This window comes from Euprymna scolopes, chromosome 2 (assembly GCF_053919585.1).
Source record: "Euprymna scolopes isolate OS-2025 chromosome 2, ASM5391958v1, whole genome shotgun sequence".
Classification (NCBI taxonomy): domain Eukaryota; kingdom Metazoa; phylum Mollusca; class Cephalopoda; order Sepiida; family Sepiolidae; genus Euprymna; species Euprymna scolopes.
Genome location: NC_136483.1, coordinates 23,589,378 through 23,614,377, shown reverse-complemented (window position 1 = coordinate 23,614,377; position 25,000 = coordinate 23,589,378). Strand labels below are relative to the sequence as shown.

The following is a 25,000-nucleotide window of genomic DNA, read 5'->3' as shown; positions in this document are numbered from 1 at the left end:
ATTGACCATTTTAATACGTTATAATTTATCTTTCTTTTAGTCTCTTGGTCTTACTGGATTTCAGGACCAGAATTCATCTAGTCTGGTTGAGTATCTAGGTTCGTTCTGTTACTTGAGGTAACATCACTTGCAGAAGATGCACCATTCTTCATAAAACTAGAATGGGTTAGCGATAACAAGGAAATCTAATTTGTTCTGGGAATATTATGTGATTTTTGGAATATTTGGTCACGGTTTAATTCTAGGGAAAATTATCCCCATGTCAGGTTGACCTAACAAACTGATGACTATCAGAGGATAGTATCTAGTAGGAATTCAAGTTCTCTCCTGTAGGCATTCAAATGGGCTTGAATGTCTCACGTAAACTGTAAAAAAATAGGGACTTGGCAAAACCACACCATGCTGACCATAAACTATCTGACCACATGAGTATTACAGCGTTGCGAAAACTCACTGGCATCGCATCATTATCCTTTCTCATCAAATGTAAGTCTTGAGATGGACCACATTAAGCATTCCATTGTAGGGCAATGCAAAATATGCATCGACGTCATAATACAAGTTAGACGGTCGAAAGGTCGACAAAACGAAAATTGGATAACGTTTGTGAATGGACGAAATAAATCAAGCAAACACTTTGATTCAAGATCGTGAGGAAACTCAGCCATGCGAGCACTTATTCTTAAACTAGCAGAGAAAACGTTTACTGATAATATGTTCACCTCTCTGTTGTAGATATTGACGATGTGAGACTCTAAGAAAGCAACCCCTATAATAGATGTGCATCAGAAGCAGAGATTCGTTATTGCATTCCTGCTAAAACTGTATTAAGAATGGCAATGACTATGTAAAAAATACATTCCGCAGCACAAAATGTCGCTCGTTTTAATAGTACCACTCTCATTTTCGTAGATTTTTAACTTTCTGAGTTAAAAACTAGGAAACTTTACTTTTGGAATGACTCTCGTATGACAAAGTGCGTTTTGGGCGCCCATGCATGGCTATTAGTCATCGTGGCAAAAGTGCATTGAGAATAGTGGTGACTATGTAGAAAAATAAATTCTAAAGCACAAAAGGTTGCTCGTTTTAATGGTACAATGCCCATCTTTGTAGCTCTTCAACTTTTTCAGTTAAAAAATAGGTGGTTTTACTTTTGGAACGACCCTCGTTCAAAGTTAGTCAAAAGGTAGACAAAAGAACAGACGGATAGACAACGTTTGTGAATGGACGAACGTTAACATTAACCAAGCGAACACATTGACTCAGGATCATAAGGGTTGGAGGTCACACAGCCTTGTTAGCCTGTATTCTGTAGCTAGCAGAGAAAACGTTTAATAATAATATCATATATTCGGCTTTGCTAATATCCTCTTATAGAAGTGAAACATTGTTATGTACAAACATATTCAAAGATATAATTGTTCAAGTAAGGGTTCGTTTGAATTTATAGGTTCCTTGTTATAGGATGTACGATTTTCTGAAATTAAATGAAACAAATGAAAAGAGACTTACTGTTAGCAAATGCAACAAACGCAAAGGCAGACAGGAAAACGAAGGCTGCGATTAGCTTCATCGTCGAAAGGCTAAAACGAAGTTGATCCGCAGCGAAAGGAGAGTCTTGCGTATTTGTAGATAACAGACGTTCGCTATCTCCTCGATATAAGGGTGCGCTGGGATACGAAACAGACGATACTCAAGGCCACTGTTAAAGATAGGAATACTTTAATTTTTTTTAATCAAAAAAATGATCTACGCGTATCTTTTTGTTAGGAAAACCATTTTAAAAAATTACTCATGAATCACCATTTATCAAGCCCAGAAGAGAGGATAAGGATTAAAGAAATGCAATCTATTATCAGTTGAAATGATGAACAATATTATGAAATGATTGAAACTAGCTAATAGAAATGAACACAATTAGATTTTGCATAAAAAGTGTTTATGATAAGTATTTGTTGATATTTGGACTTGAAGATAATTGCAGTCTGTGGGGAAGCAGTTTCGTGGTAATGTGTTCCACAAACGAGGAGTTCTTTGAAAGAAACTCTGTTCATGGAAATTCGGTTTGATGTTAGGCATGCAGAGAAAGTGGAAAGCTTTTATTAGTTGCAGTAGACAAGTTCTTGCTGTGAATGTATTTGTAGTTGCAGTAGACGATTTCATGCTGTTGTTCAGTCGAGCACCTTCCATAAAAACAAAAATAGAGTAAAGAAAGGCTCAAAAAGGGTTGTTGGGAAAAGAACAAATCATCTTCCACTAGATTGCATAGTCAATTTTGTACTCTGTCAAGGCAAATAAAAGTACTCTGAGCGACATCTTCACGGATGCTTAGTGTGACAAGATCAGGCTGTTTGAAGATACTGACTCATTGATCTAAAATGCACTAAACATTGATTTTATGATTCTTTTTTCCCCCTTTACAAAACTCAATCATGTTCTGCAAAGTTAAAAACAAAAACAACAGTTTTTTTTCTACAAAACAATCAAACCAAACCTCATAAATAAATATTTGAAGATATAAAGAACTTGGAGCATAAAAACTTTGACCAAAATAACTGTATCAACAGAACAACCAAACTTCGCAGATATGGTGGTAGTACTCCATCTTAGGAGTATCTTACTCTTACATAAGTAAAGGATTGCATCAGGAGTACTTTCTGAAGATAAATATCATCTGTTGCAATAGATCGAATATATGTTTTCCATTTTAGATCTGGAATGAAAGTCATTCATTGGAACTCATCAAAACAAAATAGCAAGAACTGATATAATACACTACCTGAGAATTCCTCCTTCAAACCAGTTAAAACAGCCGGTTCCTTTTTTTCATCAGATTGTTTCAATTATTGATATTTATCGAAGACATTCCAATACAAAATCTCTCTTAGAACATTGGCAGATATAATTTCAACTACATTTGTGCGAAATTCTATAAAAAGCCCAGTCGTTTCAGAGTCACACACACACACACACACACACACACACACACACACACACACACACACACACACACACCATCATCATCATCATCATCATCAGCGGTCACTTATGTCTGAGTAAGACTGTCCTCCGTTGTGGCTTCTGTGGGTCCTCAGGTGAGCATAGAGCCCAATCCTAGACCCAATTTTTCTTGTGCAATTTGGGCAGATAAAGGTAGTGGTGGTGGGGTGGGGTTGGGTGTGTCTGGTTGATAATCTCTCCTTTCTGTGCTTGCGTTTATCCTCAGCAGCTTGATTTAGGTCACTGCTATAAAGCGCAGCACCTTCATGGACAGCGCTCCTCCATGCCAACCTGCTCCCAGCCACGTCCTCCCATGTCTCAAGGTCCATGTGAAACCGCTTTAAATTTACTTTGATGTTGTCCTTATACCTCATCTTTTGGCCAGCCTGGGCATGCTTTCCCTCAACAAGCTGAGAGTAGAAAATCTGTTTTGGGAGACAGAGATCCGGCATTTGGACAACATGACCAGTCCATCTGAGCTGGCGTTAAGCAACAGTAGCGGTGATAGTAGGAATGAGACAAGAGAGAGAGAGACACACACAAACACACACACACCTGACCTCAGAGGAAGATTATGATGACCTCAGAGGAAGATCAAATCTAGAGAATTTTGGGTCAGGTGTACCACGTTGAAAGAATGGATAAGAGTCATTGCATTAATAGATGCAAAACATTTAAGGTAGAAAATTCAGTTCACAAAGGAACAGCCAAAATATCAAAAATGATAATTTAACAGAACATATGCGAAATGACATCACTGGTAAAGTAAGAAGATGATAAAAAGAAGAAAAAGGACAATCACGTTAGAGACATGGATGACATTCGAGATCGCGACCACACAAGGAATATCACAGCAGTAACGAGAGAATGAAAAAATAAATATTGTTGTACAACAAAAAATGCGAGTTGAAGTTTTTTCTATTCTTTGTCTACTTTGTGAGTGAGACTACAACGTGTTGGTTCCCAGACAATATTGTAATAAGAATGGACTTAAGAGATAGAAGGATAAATAAAGACCTAGTCAGATATATGTAAGCCAAATACATGTAAGTATGAAAAACGGATATTAACCTGATGATGATTGCTCAGGAAACAAAGAGATGTGCACAAAATGCAAACCTGTGTCTATGTCTACCATATGCACTGAAACTGTTGAAAGATAAACTTCCGGTTTTGCTACAAGGTATGCCATTCCATAAATGGAGTACAATAGAGTCCTCTCCCTAAAAAAATTCATCACATCAATTAGAAATGTTTGAAGGAAGGAATTTGAAGTGAGTTTGCAAGGATACTCAAAGGGCAAAGTACAAGTGTGTTTGCACTGTACAGTGGGGCAATCATGTCTGCACTGTTTGAAGTTGATAGGACCTTTTTATAAAAGATTAATCAATGAATGCTTAATTGTCGAGATCAGTGAGGCAAGCAATTTCTAAGACACGATTGAAAATGGGTTTGAACTATTATCATTGATCTTGATAATTAAACGCCCATTTAAAAATCATAATGACTGAGTGTCTGCTTAAAAGTCAGAATATACTCAGGATACACTTTACAAACCTTACATTATTGGATTTAGTGTGACCCTTATCGGGTTATATTTTAAAAAATATGGTAATATTCATCCTTTTGTTGTCATTAGTAACCAAATTAGTGCGAGGGTAAGAGGATTATAAAATATTTCGTTTCTGAATTTTTGAGATGAGCATTGGTTATATATATTATTATTCATCGGACTACTGTTCTCATTGTGAGTGCGATTCTCACAACGTTTCGGTCGATATAACCTCCGACTTTCTTCAGGTGTATCGAGTTCGACAGAAACATTCCTGAGTTCGACAAGATACACCTGAAGAAGGTCGGAGGTTATATCGACCGAAACCTTGTGAAAATCACACTCAAGATGAATAATAATACATATAAAATATTTGTTTTATTATTCTTACTGAAATTATGCCAAACAGGTCAATTTAGTTTGATTTCAATTATATTGAACCAGTTACCAGAAAAAGAGAATGAGAAAGAGAGAGAGAGAGAGAGAGAGAGAGAGAGAGAGAGAGAGAGAGAGTCAACCGGAGCGATATCTAGAGATATGTTGCACAAACTTTTATAAAACTCTTCTATTTAACTATCCACGTTCCCAGGTAACTCCACATATTTAAATAAAATATATTAAAATAGCCTTGCTATTGCTACAATATATTTAAATAGCCTTGCACATATTTAAATAAATCTCTAATTTCTAGAAATAAAACTGATGTAAACTAAAAAAAATAAAGAGTGTGTGTGGATTTATCTTTTTCATTACCCCCCCCCCTCCACGCTGAAAAAAAAATGTTGACAGCGTTAATTTACAGATACTCTCTTCAATTATTTCTCACGGAGTCAAATGATTAGAGTTTAAAGGGGAGATAACTATTGAGGACATGGGGGATTATTTCCCTTAGATTATTTTTAAGAAACGACAGCTGAAACATGTTTGAAGCAAACATCTCTTTATAGAATCGGACATATTAGATTGTTTGGAAAAATAATTGGGACCTTTTGTGTTCCAAGTTTATTTTATAGTATTTTATACAAATTTTACATGCTTAATTATTGATGAGTTTTTTAATTCTCTTTTTTTTTTTTTTAGGAACTTATATATCTTCTCGGTCAATAAAGTCATATGTCCCTTTTTTAGGTGGTAACATTATCTCAAGGGAGATAACTTTTATATTCGTAAATTAGGTGTAATTAATACCAGACTTCAAACTTTTTTTTTCAGCTATGAATTTTAATAAAGATTTTTTTCAACATATTTTTTTACATATTATTTGGATTATTTGGACTACTGTTCTCATCTTGAGTGTTATTTTTCACAAAGTTCCAATCGATGTAACCTCCAACCTTCTTCAGATGTATCATGTCAAACTCAGGAATCTGTACGACATTGTGAACAAACTAATCCACGGGAGGCGGGGGGGGGGGCATCCTAAATAATTCGCACTAAGGATTGAACCTTCATCTCCAGAAGAGTGTAACTTACAACTGAATTTTATCAAGCACTTTATCCTTGGAACAATTGATTTAAAAAAAAAAAAAAAAAAAAAAAAAGATTTTTAAAAAGTTGTTTTATAATAAGAATCAAAGAAACAATATAAATGAACGGACAAAAATGTTAAGACGATGAAACTGAAACAATATTAATGAAGAGTAATTTGAGGAAAAAGTACTGCCCATCACCCTCCCGAAAAATAAAGAGCAATCTATATGATAAGCATGTTGGTACGGGTTTAGGTTGTTCCAAGTCCCAAAACTGCCGACCAGCTTTAATAATTACTAAACATACAACAAGTATAAACGACAAGAATTTATTAACAAACATGAACACATGACAACACTGCAATTCAGAACATGAAGGTAAAAAGATTACTCACTTCAATAGTGGGGTTTACGGGAGGAGTGAGGACTGTATTCTAGAGTTGTACTCTGCCTGTCCAACATTGTCTTTTAGGAGAAGAACTTTTTGCGTCCGTGCCTCATGTGTACGGACTCTCCTCTTCTTTTTTTCAAGGGACCTCACTCCTTACCCTACACCGGTAATCCGGTGCTCTTATTTATTCCCCTACAAGCATACCTGTGACGGAAAAAGATAGCATACACCAAAAATTATGTAACTTGATCAAGTAGTCTTATTTTTATGAAGAAAATCGCTTTTTAAATGCTTACTGGGGATTCGTAGGTCTCCTCTCACCCTATTAAGAATGGCTTTGTAAAATAATCTCCGCTCGAAAGATGAATTTCTAGTAATTTGAGAGAAGAAAAATAATCTCCTTTGATACCACAAGTTGCTATCTTGAACAATCTTGAACAATAAAGGACCAATTTATTATTTTATTCCCCTCATTTTCAAGAACGAAATAATACAGCTTATTATATTCATAGTCGAAACTCGTTGTCTGCCTTTACAAATAGATAACACCTTGGAGGTACTAATGAAAATGAAACTAAAGGCAGTAGGAAATAATGTTCCAAATTCGGAAATTTAAATTAACAAAAATTAAATGCCTTTGAAAGCTTTAAATACCAACCACATTTTTTAATTATATTCACCCAATATGGAAACGAACAGTAATATCTATTATTACAAATGTCGATATAATCCAAATCCATAAAGTAGAGTGCTACCTAACGATTCCTTCTTTCAAGAATTCCATGCTTTCTTTGACAGCCACAATTCTCTCTGTGGAAAAATGGTCACTGAGGTTTAATTTATATCATAATAAGTTATATTTCATGTTCGAATTGGTGTATTCTGAATATTTATAAGTTGTTTTTTTTATTTTGATAATAAAATAAATACTATTTATTAACAATAATTAGTTATTAAATAATGAAAATTTCCTTAAGATTGAACAATTCTCTGATTTTCAGTCGACTTTTTTCAGTCAGAAATATCCATTCTCCTTATATGAAAATGGATTGTGTCCATCTGTCCGTTCGTCTGTCACGATTTTTCAAACATAATAAATGCACTGAGGAATTTGTCTTATTTCGTAATATCAGAGATCTTAACTAGTCTTAGAAATGGAGAACCTTGCATTGATAGCCTTCTACTCTAATAGTTTCTTTCCTCAGACTGATGGACTTTGGAATTTCCTCCCTGTTTCTTACTTCTCTGACTGTACTAACATGCAGAAATTTAAATGTAATGTGACCAGACATCTCACTGCTCAACTCCCTGCTAAGAATACCCCAATGGATGTGGTCCTTAATTCACAGTAGCTCTTTATGTTTCAGTGACAATGTGTCTTTTTTAGGGTAAATATGAATAACAACTAATTTTTTTTTAAAAATGGATGCCATGACCAGAAATCGAAACCGAAGCCTTAATATTTTCAGTCTGAGGTCCTATCAATTTACCTACATTCTCATAAATATAGCTTAAAACATTTCCTTACAGAAATAATTATAACTTTCGTGTAACATAATAAATTTATGCGTGTTTATGTGCATATTGTCCAAGGGATAATAGATAAAGGATAAGGAATTAGAACTAACCCAACAACATCAAAATCCCAACCCTTCACTGTTGAGATCCCTAGATGCCGGAAAGCCTTCTATTCTAATACTTTCTTTCTTTGGGCTGCTAAATTTTGGAATGCCCTCCCTGGTTCCTGCTCCTCTAACTGTACCAACCGACAGAAGTTTAAATGTAATGTGAACAGACATCTCGCTGCTCAATTCCCCACAGTCCCCTGTTAGACATGATCCCAAATAATAGTCCTTTATGTTCCAAGTAGCACATATGTTTTGCTTGAGATGAAAAAGAGTAAAAACAAAGTTTTAAAAAAAATCTTCATGCAAAAAGAGCTCTTTTGTGTGTACAACAATAATTGGGTCAAATGAGCCAATTTCTATTTATAATAGTTGCAAATGATCCTCTACTTGTGCATTATAGCAGATCCTCCACATTAATTCTGATTGGTTAAAAAATAACATGTTTTCACATTCATTCCCCAATCCTACATCAAAATTTATTTCAATTTCTACATTTTTCCTTATAAAATTTATGATTATTTTTTTACTAACCTTGCATTTGGTTAAACAAAATGGACTTATGTTTTCGAACTTTTGAGACAAAAATTGCTAATATGCTTTGTTTGGAGTGAACCCCCAAAATTGCTATATTATGAGAGATGCATGAAAAAGAAAGAAAACGATTCTACAGTAGAACAACAAAATTTCACAGACTCTATTAGTGGTTAAGCGCTTGGATCACGTATGGAGTATGATACAATGATGCTATTAATTTATTATATAAAGTAGATTGTTGCCTTCTTTGAAGACATCTTTACCTTTGTCAGCCACAGGTCATTATTGAAAAATAAGTCTATGATAGTAATATTCTAAAGCAGATAAATTATCTTTTTGAAATAAATTAAATCAAATTACATTCTTTAAGAATATGGATCACAGTTCTTCACTTCTTATATCAATATTTATGTCAATTTCTTAATTTATGTCAATTTCTTAATTTATGTCAATTTCTTAATTTATATCAGTTTCTTAATTTATGTCAATTTCTTAATTTATGTCAATTTCTTAATTTATATCAATTTCTTAATTTATATCAATTTCTTAATTTATATCAATTTCTTAATTTATATCAGTTTCTTAATTTATGTCAATTTCTTAATTTATGGTAATTTCTTAATTTATATCAATTTCTTAATTTATATCAATTTCTTAATTTATATCAATTTCTTAATTTATGTCAATTTCTTAATTTATATCAATTTCTTAATTTATATCAATTTCTTAATTTATATCAATTTCTTAATTTATGTCAATTTCTTAATTTATGTCAATTTCTTAATTTATATCAATTTCTTAATTTATATCAATTTCTTAATTTATGTCAGTTTCTTAATTTATGTCAATTTCTTAATTTATGTCAATTTCTTAATTTATGTCAATTTCTTAATTTACATCAATTTCTTAATTTATATCAATTTCTTAATTTATGTCAATTTCTTAATTTATATCAATTTCTATAATTACAAATGCTGATACAATCCAAGAACAACCTGTGAAGTTATTGCTGAATAACTTAGCGGTCATCTTTAAATAGTTCTTGGGCAAGTGTGTTCTGGTATTTCAAGGAAGGGGGGGGTCCAATGAAAGCAACTACACACCGTGACAGATCAAAGGAAATGCTATTTCAGAAGTAAGCATAACACACCATCGTAAATAATTATTCAAAATTAACTGACAGATCAAAGAAACATTAAACCAAAGGAAATGTTATTTCACGATTAATGTGGCAGATCAACGAACATATAAATTCAAAATTAATTACGACTAGACCAAAGAAAATGATGTTTTAATTGTATAAATCGTAGACCAAAGATATTGTTACTTCAAACGTAGACGTGCAAGACAAGCAAACATATTATTCAATTTTATGAAAATAGAGTTTATACAATTAAAGTTATGGACATAAAAGTTCCCTTTTTATGTAGAAATAACTCCAGACAAGGCATGAAGCTACTTTATGTATGGAGATAACAAAAACAAAATATGATTATCGCAAAAATAGGAAATGCTTATTGACCTTATGTTGGATAATAGCCGGATAGTTGATTATCTGTCTGTCTATCGATCTATCTATCTATCTAGCTAGCTAGCTATCTAGCTAGCTATCTAGCTAGATAATTATTTATTTATCTAGCGATGAGTGAGCAACAGAGATTTGAATCGTCATGTTTTGACAGGTTGTCAAACTTTGTCAAACTCTGTGATCGGTCAGTTTACAATGAAAGTATCTGAACGGGGACCAGACGTGACGTGTCACATACCATGTGTTCTGCTTTGTGCAAGCATAGTTTGAGTTGGGTTTGAGATGCAGAGGAAGGTGGATGGACTAAACGGGTGCTTCCTCATAACAGGGACAAAAAATCCCCCAAGCCGAGAGTCCATCAATCACTCCATTCTGCTATGATGAATACCTAGGAGTGAAAGAAATATATAAAATCCTATAACATCTTGGTTTGTGTCTTGTGAAGCATCTTTCTTAAAACAGGTCCGGCTCCCCAAGATGGTTGAAGGATTCTCCAGAAGCGACCAACTGCAGAACAGGTATGTTGACATGTGTATATGTATATATGTTGACATGTGTATATGTATATATGTTGACACGCAAGCACACACCTATAATACTAGACGAGTCACGGGCCGTTAAGATAGACACAAGGACAACAGTCTGTTATACCACAAACACAACATACTTATATCAATATTTATGTCAATTTCTTAATTTATGTCAATTTCTTAATTTATGTCAATTTCTTAATTTATATCAATTTCTTAATTTATATCAATTTCTTAATTTATGTCAATTTCTTAATTTATGTCAATTTCTTAATTTATATCAATTTCTTAATTTATACCAATTTCTTAATTTATATAAATTTCTTAATTTGTATCAATTTCTTAATTTATGTCAATTTCTTAATTTATGTCAATTTCTTAATTTATGTCAATTTCTTTATTCATATCAATTTCTTAATTTATATATTTTTTTTTTTTTTTACAAAGACATCACCACATTATCAAGGCCCAGAGGCCACTCAAGGATAAGGGTTAAAGAGTGTACAGTAGAAATTGGTCAATATAGTAATCATTAGTAATGAAAATTTGGTAAATTTAATAACTTATATGGAACGGCTCATCAAGAACTTATTTCAATTTCTAAATTTATATCAATTTCTTAATTTATATCAATTTCTTAATTTATGTCAATTTCTTAATTTATGTCAATTTCTTTATTTATATCAATTTCTTAATTTATGTCAATTTCTTAATTTATGTCAATTTCTTTATTTATGTCAATTTCTTTATTTATATCAATTTCTTAATTTATATCAATTTCTTAATTTATATCAATTTCTTAATTTATATCAATTTCTTAATTTATGTCAATTTCTTTATTTATGTCAATTTCTTAATTTATATCACCAAAAATTACTTTTTTGCTATTAACCTTGCGTTTTGTTAAACAAAATGGACTTATGTTTTTGAACTTTTGATAATTTGTATTTTTTTATACAGATTACTGTTCATATTTTGAGTGTTATTCTAACATTTCGGCCGATGTTACCTCTGACTTTCTTCAGATGTATCTCATCAAACTTGGGAATCTTTATGTCAAACTCGGGAATCTATACAGAATTACAAATTAAACCTTTTTTTAATCCAGGAAAGAGGAAGCATGTTCTTGACCGTCAGGCATAACTGTGTAGAAGTCATAAACAATTCACGATTGTATTCTTAATATTGCTAGATAAAGTAGTAAGTAAAATTCCGTTCTAAGTAATACTCATCTGCAGATTAAAGGTTCAATCCTCAGTGAGGGCGATACTAAGAATACAAATACAAGTTACTGGAGACTTCAATCCTGCCATGGCTGAATGAATGAGAGTATGCTACCCCCGTGCAAAAGGTTTTGTTTGAAATTCTGTGTGGATTCCTAAGTTTAACAGAAAGATTTCCAAATTCGACAAGATACACCTGAAGAAGGTCAGAAACGTTGGTTGAAACGTTTATAATAACTCAAGATGAGAACAGTAGTCCAAATAATACAAAATGGACTTTTGTTTTTAAAAATTGCTCATAGATTTTACTTATGTCCAAAATTATTTAACTTCATTCAGTAAAACTGTTTAAATAGAATTCAAAAAATGAAATAAAATAAAATGTACACGTAAATTTTATTTTCCAAAACGTAGTTACATAAAATGGTTTTTATTTCTTTATATCGAAGATTTGAAAAGCAGCAGACATTGCATTTCTGAATTCATGAGATGAGGATTGGCTATTCATATTATTTACATTTATCAGACTACTGTTCTTATGTTGAGCATCATTTTCACATTTTTGGAGGCTCAATTCTCAATGTGGGTGACCGAAAACTACAATTGCGAATTACTTAGGACCCATCTCCAGTCATGGTTGACAGAACAAGAGCATACAACTCTTGTGAAGTAAATAAAGGGTTCTGTTCGAAATTCCATCCAAATTCCTGAGTTCGACAGAAACATTTCTGAGTTCAACAAGATGCACCTGAAGAAGGCCAGAGGTCACATCAACCGAAACGTTGTGAAAATGACACTCAAGATGAGAACAACAGTCCGATGAATCTAAATAATACGAAAAAGACAGAGATTTACTTATAGAGATAAAAAAAGTATTTAAATCGTATTTCTGTGGCCCAGTGCAAATGTGATGTTCGCTTTGGGAATATAGATTTTCAAGTTGAATTCCAACACTGTACATAGGGGTGGACACGCATATTTTTAGCTCAAGTGTTTGATGGATCAAATGAATGTCGCCTTTTAGAAGAACGTTATTGTATTTTTATGTACAAAGCCAAAGCATCGGCAACTGCATAACCTAAAAGAAAAAGAGAGAAAAAAACAAGAGTTCAATGCGAATACATCATCAAATGAATACATTTTCTTAAGATGCGTCATGGAGAATATGCTTTCAATGATGCAAATGCTATTTAAAACGCAGGAATGATAGATCAACGAAAATAAATAATATGTGAATGTGATTAAAAGCAAGAGAAGTTTGGACTAGAACCAGAATGTTCACCGACACAGACCCAATAACAACACCGATACAGCCCAACATCGACTTCAATAGTAAAATCGATATGACCCAACATGGACTTGAACAATAAGGTTGATATGACCCAACATGAACTTTACCAATAATGTTGATATATATATGAACTCTAACAGTAACGTCATATGAGTCAATATGGACTTGAACAATTAATGTCATATGACCCAACACGGACTCGCACAGTAGCATAGATACGATCCAACATAAACTCAGACAGTAACATCAATATGAACCAACATAGACTCGAACAGTAACGTCTATAATTACAAATGCTGATACAATCCAAGAACAACCTGTGAAGTTATTGCTGAATAACTTAGCGGCCATCTTTAAATAGTTCTTGGGCAAGTGTGTTCTGGTATTTCAAGGAAGGGTGGGGGTCCAATGAAAGCAACTACACACCGTGACAGATCAAAGGAAATGTTATTTCAGAAGTAAGCATAACACACCATCGTAAATAATAATTAAAAATTAACTGACAGATCAAAGAAACATTAAACCAAAGGAAATGTTATTTCACGATTAATGTGGCAGATCAACGAACATATAAATTCAAAATTAATTATGACTAGACCAAAGAAAATGATGTTTTAATTGTATAAATCGTAGACCAAAGATATTGTAACTTCAAACGTAGACGTGCCAGACAAGCAAACATATTATTCAATTTTATGAAAATAGAGTTTATACAATTAAAGTTATGGACATAAAAAGTTCCCTTTTTATGTAAAAATAACTCCAGACAAGGCGTGAAGCTACTTTATGTATGGAGATAACAAAAACAAAATATGATTATCGCAAAAATAGGAAATGCTTATTGACCTTATGTTAGATAATAGCCGGATAGTTAATTATCTGTCTGTCTATCGATCTATCTAGCTAGCTAGCTAGATATATAATTATTTATTTATCTAGCGATGAGTGAGCAACAGAGATTTGAATCGTCATGTTTTGACAGGTTGTCAAACTTTGTCAAACTCTGTGATCGGTCAGTTTACAATGAAAGTATCTGAACGGGGACCAGACATGACGTGTCACATACCATGTGTTCTGCTTTGTGCAAGCATAGTTTGAGTTGGGTTTGAGATGCCGAGGAGGGTGGATGGACTAAACGGGTGTTTCCTCAGAACAGGGACAGAAAATTCCCCAAGCCGAGAGTCCATCAATCACTCCATTCTGCTATGATGAATACCTGGGAGTGAAAGAAATATATATAATCCTATAACATCTTGGTTTGTGTCTTGTGAAGCATCTTTCTTAAAACAGGTCCGGCTCCCCAAGATGGTTGAAGGATTCTCCAGAAGCAACCAGCGGCAGAACAGGTATGTTGACATGTGCACATGTATATATGTTGACATGTGTATATGTATATATGTTGACATGTGTATATGTATATATGTTGACACGCAAGCACACCTATAATACTAGACGAGTCACGGGCCGTTAAGATAGACACAAGGACAACAGTCTGTTATACCACAAACACAACATACATATATTTATATGGTCTGTTAATTAATCAAGAATATGATAATATCGATTTAATTAAATGACAATACAACACTTAGTCTTGAAAACCGCAAGGACGTAGATAGAAGCAAAACAATTAGTAGGAAGAGCGTTCTACAAGTCTGCAGTTAATGAACAGAAGTTACTGGAATAAGAAACTGTATTGCAAAGAGGTATCAAAACAATGAATTGTTGGAGACCACTAGACTAACGAGTTAAATGAGCTGAAACAAAGGAAGCAGAGAATAAATTAGATAATTCTGAAGAACATACGCCATAAAAGTATTTATAAAAAAGACTGAGACGAACAATTTTATAGAGTTAATCTTCTATTGGAGGATCTTAAATGGTCAGGGTTAGGGTTAGGGTTAAATGTTGCTTAAATGTTCAATATCAAAACAATACCGCAATATTTCAAACTATGTCAGTGTAGAATATACACAATAAATTTTTGGTTTTGGAAATGTAAGACTTTTTAACAGGATCAGTTAATTCAATATTTTTTCCAAATTGTACGATAATAATAATATAATGATTATAATATTTATTTTTAATAATTTAAGTCTACTATTTAATTCATAACTGGTGAAATGCATCCATAATTTTCCCCAAAATCTTGAGGTACATCGGATTGATAAGTTGAAAGTCATTTGGAAGCAGCAGAGATATGGTTTTTAAGAAGAATTCTATGAATCTCATGGACAGAAAGGAAGACAAACAAAGAAGTCATGCATAAGGCAGAGTATAACCATTCAATATCGTCCACACCAGACAGTTAAAGATTTTCGGCCATTTAATGTGGCTGGACAGCTTGGAAAAAAGCTTGATGTTAGGAAAAATCACCAGAAATAAGAGCAGAGGAAGATAATGAACAAAGTTTACTGACAATCTCAACAAGGTCACTGGAAACACGACTATGGATCTCATCAGAAAGAGCGAATGCAGAAGAGACTGGAGAGCCATGATCATTGATGTCTGCAATAACAGAGCTGATATGTGAAGAAGAAGAAGAAGAAGAAGAAGAAGAAGAAGAATTGACTACTGCATCCCAAATGCACATTTCGAATCAATAACTATTCCCATCTCCTTTTTTATGGAAACTACTTTATCCTTACAATCAAACGTTTCTCTGAAAAGATAATAAAATGGAAGAAAGTTGAAAATAAAAGTGACAGCCTAATTTCTTGTTTTAAGCAAAAAATATGTATAATTTTTCTGGACTTATTTGTATAAATGTTAATTTTATGATCTAGAAATTATAGAAAATATAAAGCTCAAGAATTTAGTTAGAAGATAAGAAGATGGTATCTGTAACCACAGAGCATCTCATTGTTTTCATGAAAAAAAAAAATCTGTATACAGATAAAGGCATTATATACAATTCCAGACTTTGATGAATATTTGTCTAATTCCATTACACCTTGACACAAAAACCACTAAACCCATTTTCTGTTCCTATGTTTTACTATTTGTACCAGTTAATGTTCTTCAGTTTTGTTTTAGAAAAGTTCTATGATACATCAGTTTTTGGTACACCCTAAAAAAAGTCGACCAATTTTTTTCCCCTAATTTAAAGCACCAGTACAGCAGCCAGAGATAGGTATGCAAGCATTTGCCTTGTTGTAAATAATTTGCCTGTTTGCAAATCAAGTGTGTCTGCTATTTCGCAATAATTTCTCAAAGTTTACCTAGCTATAGGGGAATTGTACAAATTTTTTTTTAATTTTGTTTATTTTTCGTTTTGCTTCGTATAAGTATTTATTTACTAGTGTTGGCACCATTAATCGGAATCAGAATCGGAAAAATCGGAAGATTTGGCGGTATTGGAATTGGAAAAATTAATGCCTACTTTCTGATGCCAAAACGATTCTTTTAATTGTCTTTTTTTATTGGATTTTGTTTAAATTAAAATATTCCATTGCTAGTAATAATGATAAAATAATAAATATTTATTGATTTTAAATTGCCAGTAAAGCTGAAATCGATAGATCACTCTCCACACGTGTAATTTTGACGATTACGAAAAACATCTGCATATTTAAATGTGTTTAAATGGGAAAATAACAATCTTATAGTAAAATAATTTAAATTCATAAAGAATCAGAATCGGTAATTGTATCAGAATCGGGAAAAATATTGGAATCGCCCATCCCTATTAATTACATCCAGAATCGGGAAAAATATTGGAATCGTCCCATCCCTATTAATTACATCCAGAATCGGGAAAAATATTGGAATCGTCCCATCCCTATTAATTACAACCAGAATGTAACAAAAGGTGCCAAGGTTTTAACAAAAAACATGAAAAGTTATAATTAGGGCAACCCAAAAATTGCATTTATTAATCAGATTGAGTCATTTGACAAAGTAATTATATAAAAAAAATTCATAAACCAATCAAAATATTTAAATTTCACGTTATAAGAAAATTCAATAAGTATTAATTGCAATTTTTTGGTTGCAATAATTATAATAAAAAAAAAAAAAACGAATATGCCTTGCTGGGAGTGAACAAAAGATTTTTTTTAAAATATGGGGGATGACTAGAGTTATTTCCCTTTGAGAAAAGTTACTATAGGCGAGATGTATTTTATTTACTTTCGTCTTGAAAACACCAAGACTCTAGGTAGAAGCAAAAAACGAAATGAAACTTTAGTAAAACGAAACAAACAAAACACAATATTTTGTACAATTTTTGCTACAAAATTTTTAACCCTTTCTTGATCCCTCCTGGTATAATGTGACGATACCATACTCTATAATAATCATGGGTAGAAAATGAATGTACACATATCTAAAGCGCAATGGGGCCATAAAGAGCAGGTAACATTTAATGCTACTAAGACTAAGCTTCTTTCCTTAAATTTAAGAAAACTCAACCATCGGTAACCATGACTAATAACATCCAATCTGAGAACTTATCATGCAACCTCCTCAGCTTAACATTCACATGCAACATGAATTAAAACAAATACATTGGGGATATTGCCAATGCTGCTTCAAATAAGGTTGGTTCCCTCTACCATTCTAGAAAATTATTCACACTCGAGAGTAACCTGTATCTCAATCATTCCACCATTTGCTCATGCATGGGCTGGTGCACCTATTACTAATCTCTCCTTCTTAGACAGGACCCAAGAAAAGAATCGCCAATCTAATAGATCCCACACTGTCTACCAAGCTCCAGCCACTGTGACATCGCCACAATGTCATATCTCTGTGTCTGTTTTACAAGTACTTTAATCGAATATGCTCTGATGAACTCATAGCACTTGTGCCACCTCAACGTACATACACTCAACAAACCTGTTTAGCAGCAAAATCCCGCCTCTTCACTGTAGAGGTCCCTTTATATCAGAAAGTCTTCTACTCTGATAGTTTATTTCCTTAGACTGCTAGAATTTGGAATTCCCTCCATGTTTTCTTCTTCCCTGGCTGTACGTACATGCAAAAATATAATGTGAATAGACATACTGCTCAGCTCCTCACATAGTCTCCAGTAGATATGATTCCAAATACTCTTTTGCGTCCAAGTGGCAGCATGCCTTGCTTGGCGTAAACAAAAGTTTTTAAAAAATGTGGGGATAACTAGAGTTATTTCCCTTTGAGAGAAATGATTATAGGCGAGATGTATTTTATTTACTTTCTCTTCAAGAAGTCAGACACAAAGTGATATGTTGGTTTGATGAAAGTGTTTCTGTCAAACAATGCTTCTTATTCAAAAGAGTTTAGAGCCATTTAGTAATAAGGGAGTCCCTAACTCTTATTCATAACCCAAGACTTAGTAGCAACTAATACATGACATGTGGTCAAGAATAAATAACTTAATTCATTCTGTTTTGCTCATTGGATCAAACAAACTTACCTGTTGAACATGTCTTCTAACAAGCAAAAGTGTCATAGGAATGATACAAGGTGTTGCCTTCTTAAAGATAATTCGTGCATTTTATTGTTTAGAATTGATGTTTTTAATTACATGTGTCATGTATATATACATATTTAATTTGTTATACATATTAAATTTTTATACATATTTAATTTGTTATACATATTTAATTTGTTATACATATTTAATTTGTTATACGTATTAAATTTGTTATACATATTAAATTTGTTATACATATTAAATTTGTTATACATATTTAATTTGTTATACATATTAAATTTGTTATACGTATTAAATTTATTATACATATTAAATTTGTTATACGTATTAAATTTATTATACATATTAAATTTATTATACGTATTAAATTTGTTATACATATTTAATTTGTTATACATATTAAATTTGTTATACATATTAAATTTATTATACGTATTAAATTTGTTATACGTATTAAATTTATTATACATATTAAATTTGTTATACGTATTAAATTTGTTATACATATTAAATTTATTATACGTATTAAATTTGTTATACATATTTAATTTGTTATACATATTAAATTTGTTATACATATTAAATTTATTATACGTATTAAATTTGTTATACGTATTAAATTTATTATACATATTAAATTTGTTATACGTATTAAATTTATTATACATATTAAATTTATTATACGTATTAAATTTGTTATACATATTAAATTTGTTATTCGTATTAAATTTGTTATACGTATTAAATTTGTTATACATATTAAATTTGTTATACATATTTAATTTGTTATACATATTAAATTTATTATACATATTAAATTTGTTATACATATTTAATTTGTTATACATATTAAATTTATTATACGTATTAAATTTGTTATACATATTAAATTTATTATACATATTAAATTTGTTATACGTATTAAATTTATTATACATATTAAATTTGTTATACATATTTAATTTGTTATACATATTAAATTTATTATACGTATTAAATTTGTTATACATATTAAATTTGTTATTTGTATTAAATTTGTTATACGTATTAAATTTGTTATACATATTAAATTTGTTATACATATTTAATTTGTTATACATATTAAATTTGTAATACATATTAAATTTATTATACGTATTAAATTTGTTATACATATTAAATTTATTATACGTATTAAATTTGTTATACATATTAAATTTATTATACGTATTAAATTTGTTATACATATTTAATTTGTTATACATATTAAATTTGTTATACATATTAAATTTATTATACGTATTAAATTTGTTATACATATTTAATTTGTTATACATATTAAATTTATTATACGTATTAAATTTGGTATACATATTTAATTTGTTATACATATTTAATTTGTTATACATATTAAATTTATTATACGTATTAAATTTGTTATACATATTTAATTTGTTATACATATTAAATTTATTATACGTATTAAATTTGTTATACATATTAAATTTATTATACGTATTAAATTTGTTATACATATTTAATTTGTTATACATATTTAATTTGTTATACATATTAAATTTATTATACGTATTAAATTTGTTATACATATTAAATTTATTATACGTATTAAATTTGTTATACATATTTAATTTGTTATACATATTTAATTTGTTATACGTATTAAATTTGTTATGCATATTTAATTTGTTATACATATTAAATTTGTTATACATATTAAATTTATTATACGTATTAAATTTGTTATACATATTTAATTTGTTATACATATTAAATTTATTATACGTATTAAATTTGTTATACATATTTAATTTGTTATACATATTTAATTTGTTATACGTATTAAATTTGTTATACATATTAAATTTGTTATACATATTTAATTTGTTATACATATTAAATTTGTTATACATATTAAATTTATTATACATATTAAATTTGTTATACATATTTAATTTGTTATACATATTTAATTTGTTATACATATTTAATTTGTTATACATATTTAATTTGTTATACATATTAAATTTGTTATACGTATTAAATTTGTTATACATATTAAATTTGTTATACATATTAAATTTGTTATACGTATTAAATTTGTTATATGTATTTAATTAGTTGTACGTATTAAATTTGTTATACATATTTAATTTGTTATGCATATTAAATTTGTTATACATATTAAATTTATTATACGTATTAAATTTGTTATACATATTTAATTTGTTATACATATTAAATTTATTATATGTATTAAATTTGTTATACATATTTAATTTGTTATACATATTTAATTTGTTATACATATTAAATTTATTATACGTATTAAATTTGTTATACATATTTAATTTGTTATACATATTAAATTTATTATACGTATTAAATTTGTTATACATATTAAATTTATTATACGTATTAAATTTGTTATACATATTTAATTTATTATACGTATTAAATTTGTTATACATATTTAATTTGTTATACATATTAAATTTATTATACGTATTAAATTTGTTATACATATTTAATTTGTTATACATAATTAATTTGTTATACGTATTAAATTTGTTATGCATATTTAATTTGTTATACATATTAAATTTTTTTATACATATTAAATTTATTATACGTATTAAATTTGTTATACATATTTAATTTGTTATACATATTAAATTTATTATACGTATTAAATTTGGTATACATATTTAATTTGTTATACATATTTAATTTGTTATACGTATTAAATTTGTTATACATATTAAATTTGTTATACATATTTAATTTGTTATACATATTAAATTTGTTATACATATTAAATTTATTATACATATTAAATTTGTTATACATATTTAATTTGTTATACATATTTAATTTGTTATACATATTTAATTTGTTATACATATTTAATTTGTTATACGTATTAAATTTATTATACGTATTAAATTTGTTATACATATTTAATTTGTTATACATATTAAATTTATTATACGTATTAAATTTGGTATACATATTTAATTTGTTATACATATTTAATTTGTTATATGTATTAAATTTGTTATACATATTAAATTTGTTATACATATTTAATTTGTTATACATATTAAATTTGTTATACATATTAAATTTATTATACATATTAAATTTGTTATACATATTTTATTTGTTATACATATTTAATTTGTTATACATATTTAATTTGTTATACATATTTAATTTGTTATACATATTAAATTTGTTATACGTATTAAATTTGTTATACATATTAAATTTGTTATATATATTAAATTTGTTATACGTATTAAATTTGTTATATGTATTTAATTAGTTGTACGTATTAAATTTGTTATACATATTTTATTTGTTATGCATATTAAATTTGTTATACGTATTAAATTTGTTATACGCATTAAATTTGTTATAGTCTTGTAAGATTATTAATAATTGTTATGTCTTTGTTATCTTTTAATTCCGACTAATGCAAGTAAATGTTTGCAGCATTCCATCGATTCTGTACTCAAATAATGTTAATCTATCGAATAGATTTAACAAATTTTCATATTCTTCAGTTGTCTTCTGTTGAGAATAACCAAACTCACCATCGTTCCATTTGACAGCATGTTTTTCAGCTGAATATCTGATATAAGGGTAAGCATGTCCGTTGTCATATTCACATCCTGTTTTCTTTGTAACAACAGCCATCCAACCTTGACTTTCAGAACAATTACCCTGTGTCAATTCAGCAACGAAATCAAGGGTGTCTCTGGCAATGAAAACATATATATATCTATAATTATAAAACTCAAATGACCTTGTAACGATGTATGTAACCCACTTTCTGGTTTACAACATCCGGTTGCGCATGCGCGCATGACCTGCGCACTGAAATATTAACGTTATTATTTCGAAATTATTATTTAACATGGGAATAGTGGGGTTTAAAATAACTTAAACGTAATACAGAAATGAACGATGTAACAAAAAAATAGCAGACAGTATTAACAATTGTTTATTTAGATAATTTAAATGCGAAAAAAAAAAGGAACAATTGGGACACTGAAATATTAATGTTATTATTTCAAAATTATTATTTAACATGGGAAGAGTGAGGTTTAAAATAAACAAAAAACAAAAGAACAATTGGGACGCTGAAATATTAACGTTATTTCGAAATTATTATTTAACATGGGAAGAGTGGGGTTTAAAATAACTTAAACGTAATACAGAAATGAACGATGTAAAAAAAAAGCAGGTATATCAAAATTTGAATTTAACTTGTTCGAACATGTTTTCCTCACATATACACACCCACATGTACACACGCACATATGCACACACACACACGCATATACACATCCTCGTACATACACTCATATTCATGTGCATACACACACATGCTAACGTACACACATGTACGCACACATACGCGTACATGTACGCACACATGGGAAACGTCACTTCTCCTGGAAGGAATTCTAGACATACGCAGTCAGAACACTCACCCCGATATAAAAGTCAACACAACCATTCAACTTCTTTTTTTCTTCCCTTTTTGCCTGGGTTCGTCAACCAGGGATGTTCGCGTCCACAGCTCTTGGCTTGGAGACTTTTCCACGTGGACGACTGCTATCATGAACACACAGCTTTGCTGAGGCCAACACACACTCTCTCTCTTTCCCTTTCTACATGCGGGACTGCCATTTCTCGTCCTCTACTTCATTCCTTTCCTTTCCACACGTGTAGTCGTCAATGACTGAGTGAACACTTGTTCCACCTTAAACCTTTTATTTTCGACAGAAAATAAACGACATGCTTATTTTATCCAACAATTGAGTTTTGTTTCCTTCTTTCCATTCGTTCTATTATTTTCTTTTGTAGCGAGTTAGGATATTTATATTCTGGCCCGCAACAAATTATAATAAGTATTATGGTATCTGTTCAGTGCACATTTACCTATAAGTATGGCCAACCACTTAGAATACAGTAACTGTAAATTCTTTTTTTTTAAATAATCGATTATAATAAACAGAACGACTCATAGAAATCTATCTATATTCATTTTTCATTTTAATATACTTTCATAGAAATGTTTCTGTTATGTCAAAAAAAAACTATTATCTTTACATCACGAGTGTCACGCTCATACATGAATTCCATAGCTAATATAATATACTGACCCAAAGGGTCACGGGTAGTCTAGTATATATATATATATATATATATATATATATATATATATATATATATATATATATATATATGCATATGAGTTAATACTGAATAGTTACACATTCAGATAAAGACACTATTATTCCCATGTTTCTGAATTTTTGAGATGAGGATTAATAATTTGTATTATTTGGTTTTTTTTTCAGATTACAGATTTCATTTTGAGTGTTATTTTCACAAAGTTTAGCTCGATGTAGCCTTCGACCTTATTGCAAGTGTATCTTATCAAACTCAAGAATCTGCACAGAATTTTAAACGGAACATTTTATTTAATTCATGGGGATAGCTTGCTCTTATTCAATCAGTCATGATCGGGTGGAAGCATATTTACGGGCACTGATTTTTGGTCTAATGGTTAGAGCTGCCGACTGTCAACACAATGGTTGTAGGTTCGATCTACGGCTGGGAAAAGGTGTATGTCTAGACGCACTGATGAGTTATGATAGAACGAAACAGTACTGTATGTGGATGGATATATATATATATATATATATATATATATATATATATATATATATATATATATATATATACAGTGAGTGTGGCCTGATTATGCAACTCAATTTTTTGTACCAAAATTTAATTTTTTATATTCTCTGGTAAAAGTTTGAAGTATAATTGTGATGTTTTCTTCCTTATACAGATATACTTAAAAATATTCAGCTTGATAGACTTGTTTATGGAATTTTTCTAAAAAATGGTGATTTTAGCGCTGTCCGATTTGATTAAGCACGAGTGACAAAATGGGGAAAAAGGCAGATTTAATCAGTTCTGATCGACTTCAAATAACTTTAATGCTTGGTAAAGGAATGACTACCATCAAAATATCAAAAAAAAACTTTGTAGAGATCATCGAACTATAAAAGCGTATGTGCTCAATGGAAACACACGTTAGAAAGTAATTGAAAGACCTCATTTAAGAAAACTTGATGAGAGGAATAAGCGACGGATTGCCAGGGAGATGGTCCGAATACCCCATTCTATTAGCAAGGAAATTTCTGCAAGCTGGAGTGCCCAAAATGTCAAAAACTTCAAGGTGCAAAAAATTAAGGAGTCTTGGAAAAGTGAAGAGCTCACAAAACACGAATCACATCGAAAAGCATGTTCAATGGGATGAACAATATTTAAAGATGGATTTCAAGAACGTTGTCTTCACTGAAGAATGCCGAGCGATGCTGGATGGACCAGACGGATGATCGTCTGCTTGGG

General features: G+C 30.3%; 2 protein-coding genes across 3 annotated transcripts in view; both read right to left on the bottom strand.

The window, feature by feature from the left end:
- The window catches only part of LOC145241422 (chitin-binding domain protein cbd-1-like), a 31,463-nt gene extending 24,918 nt beyond the window's left edge, over window positions 1-6,545 (bottom strand). The window contains exons 1-2 of the mRNA XM_080104369.1: window positions 6,417-6,545; window positions 1,513-1,702 (exon numbers count right to left, since the gene is read on the bottom strand). Of these exons, the coding sequence (XP_079960495.1) occupies window positions 1,513-1,573 (61 nt within the window). The 5' untranslated portion in view covers window positions 1,574-1,702; window positions 6,417-6,545. The remainder of the gene's footprint in view (window positions 1-1,512; window positions 1,703-6,416) is intronic.
- A 5,689-nt stretch (window positions 6,546-12,234) lies between these two features.
- The window catches only part of LOC145241412 (uncharacterized), a 45,329-nt gene continuing 32,563 nt past the window's right edge, over window positions 12,235-25,000 (bottom strand). The window contains exons 5-6 of one of the 2 annotated variants that reach the window (XM_080104355.1): window positions 22,162-22,325; window positions 12,235-12,933 (exon numbers count right to left, since the gene is read on the bottom strand). In XM_080104355.1, the coding sequence (XP_079960481.1) occupies window positions 12,887-12,933; window positions 22,162-22,325 (211 nt within the window). In that variant the 3' untranslated portion in view covers window positions 12,235-12,886. The remainder of the gene's footprint in view (window positions 12,934-22,161; window positions 22,326-25,000) is intronic. The other variant, XM_080104345.1, reaches the window with a different exon arrangement.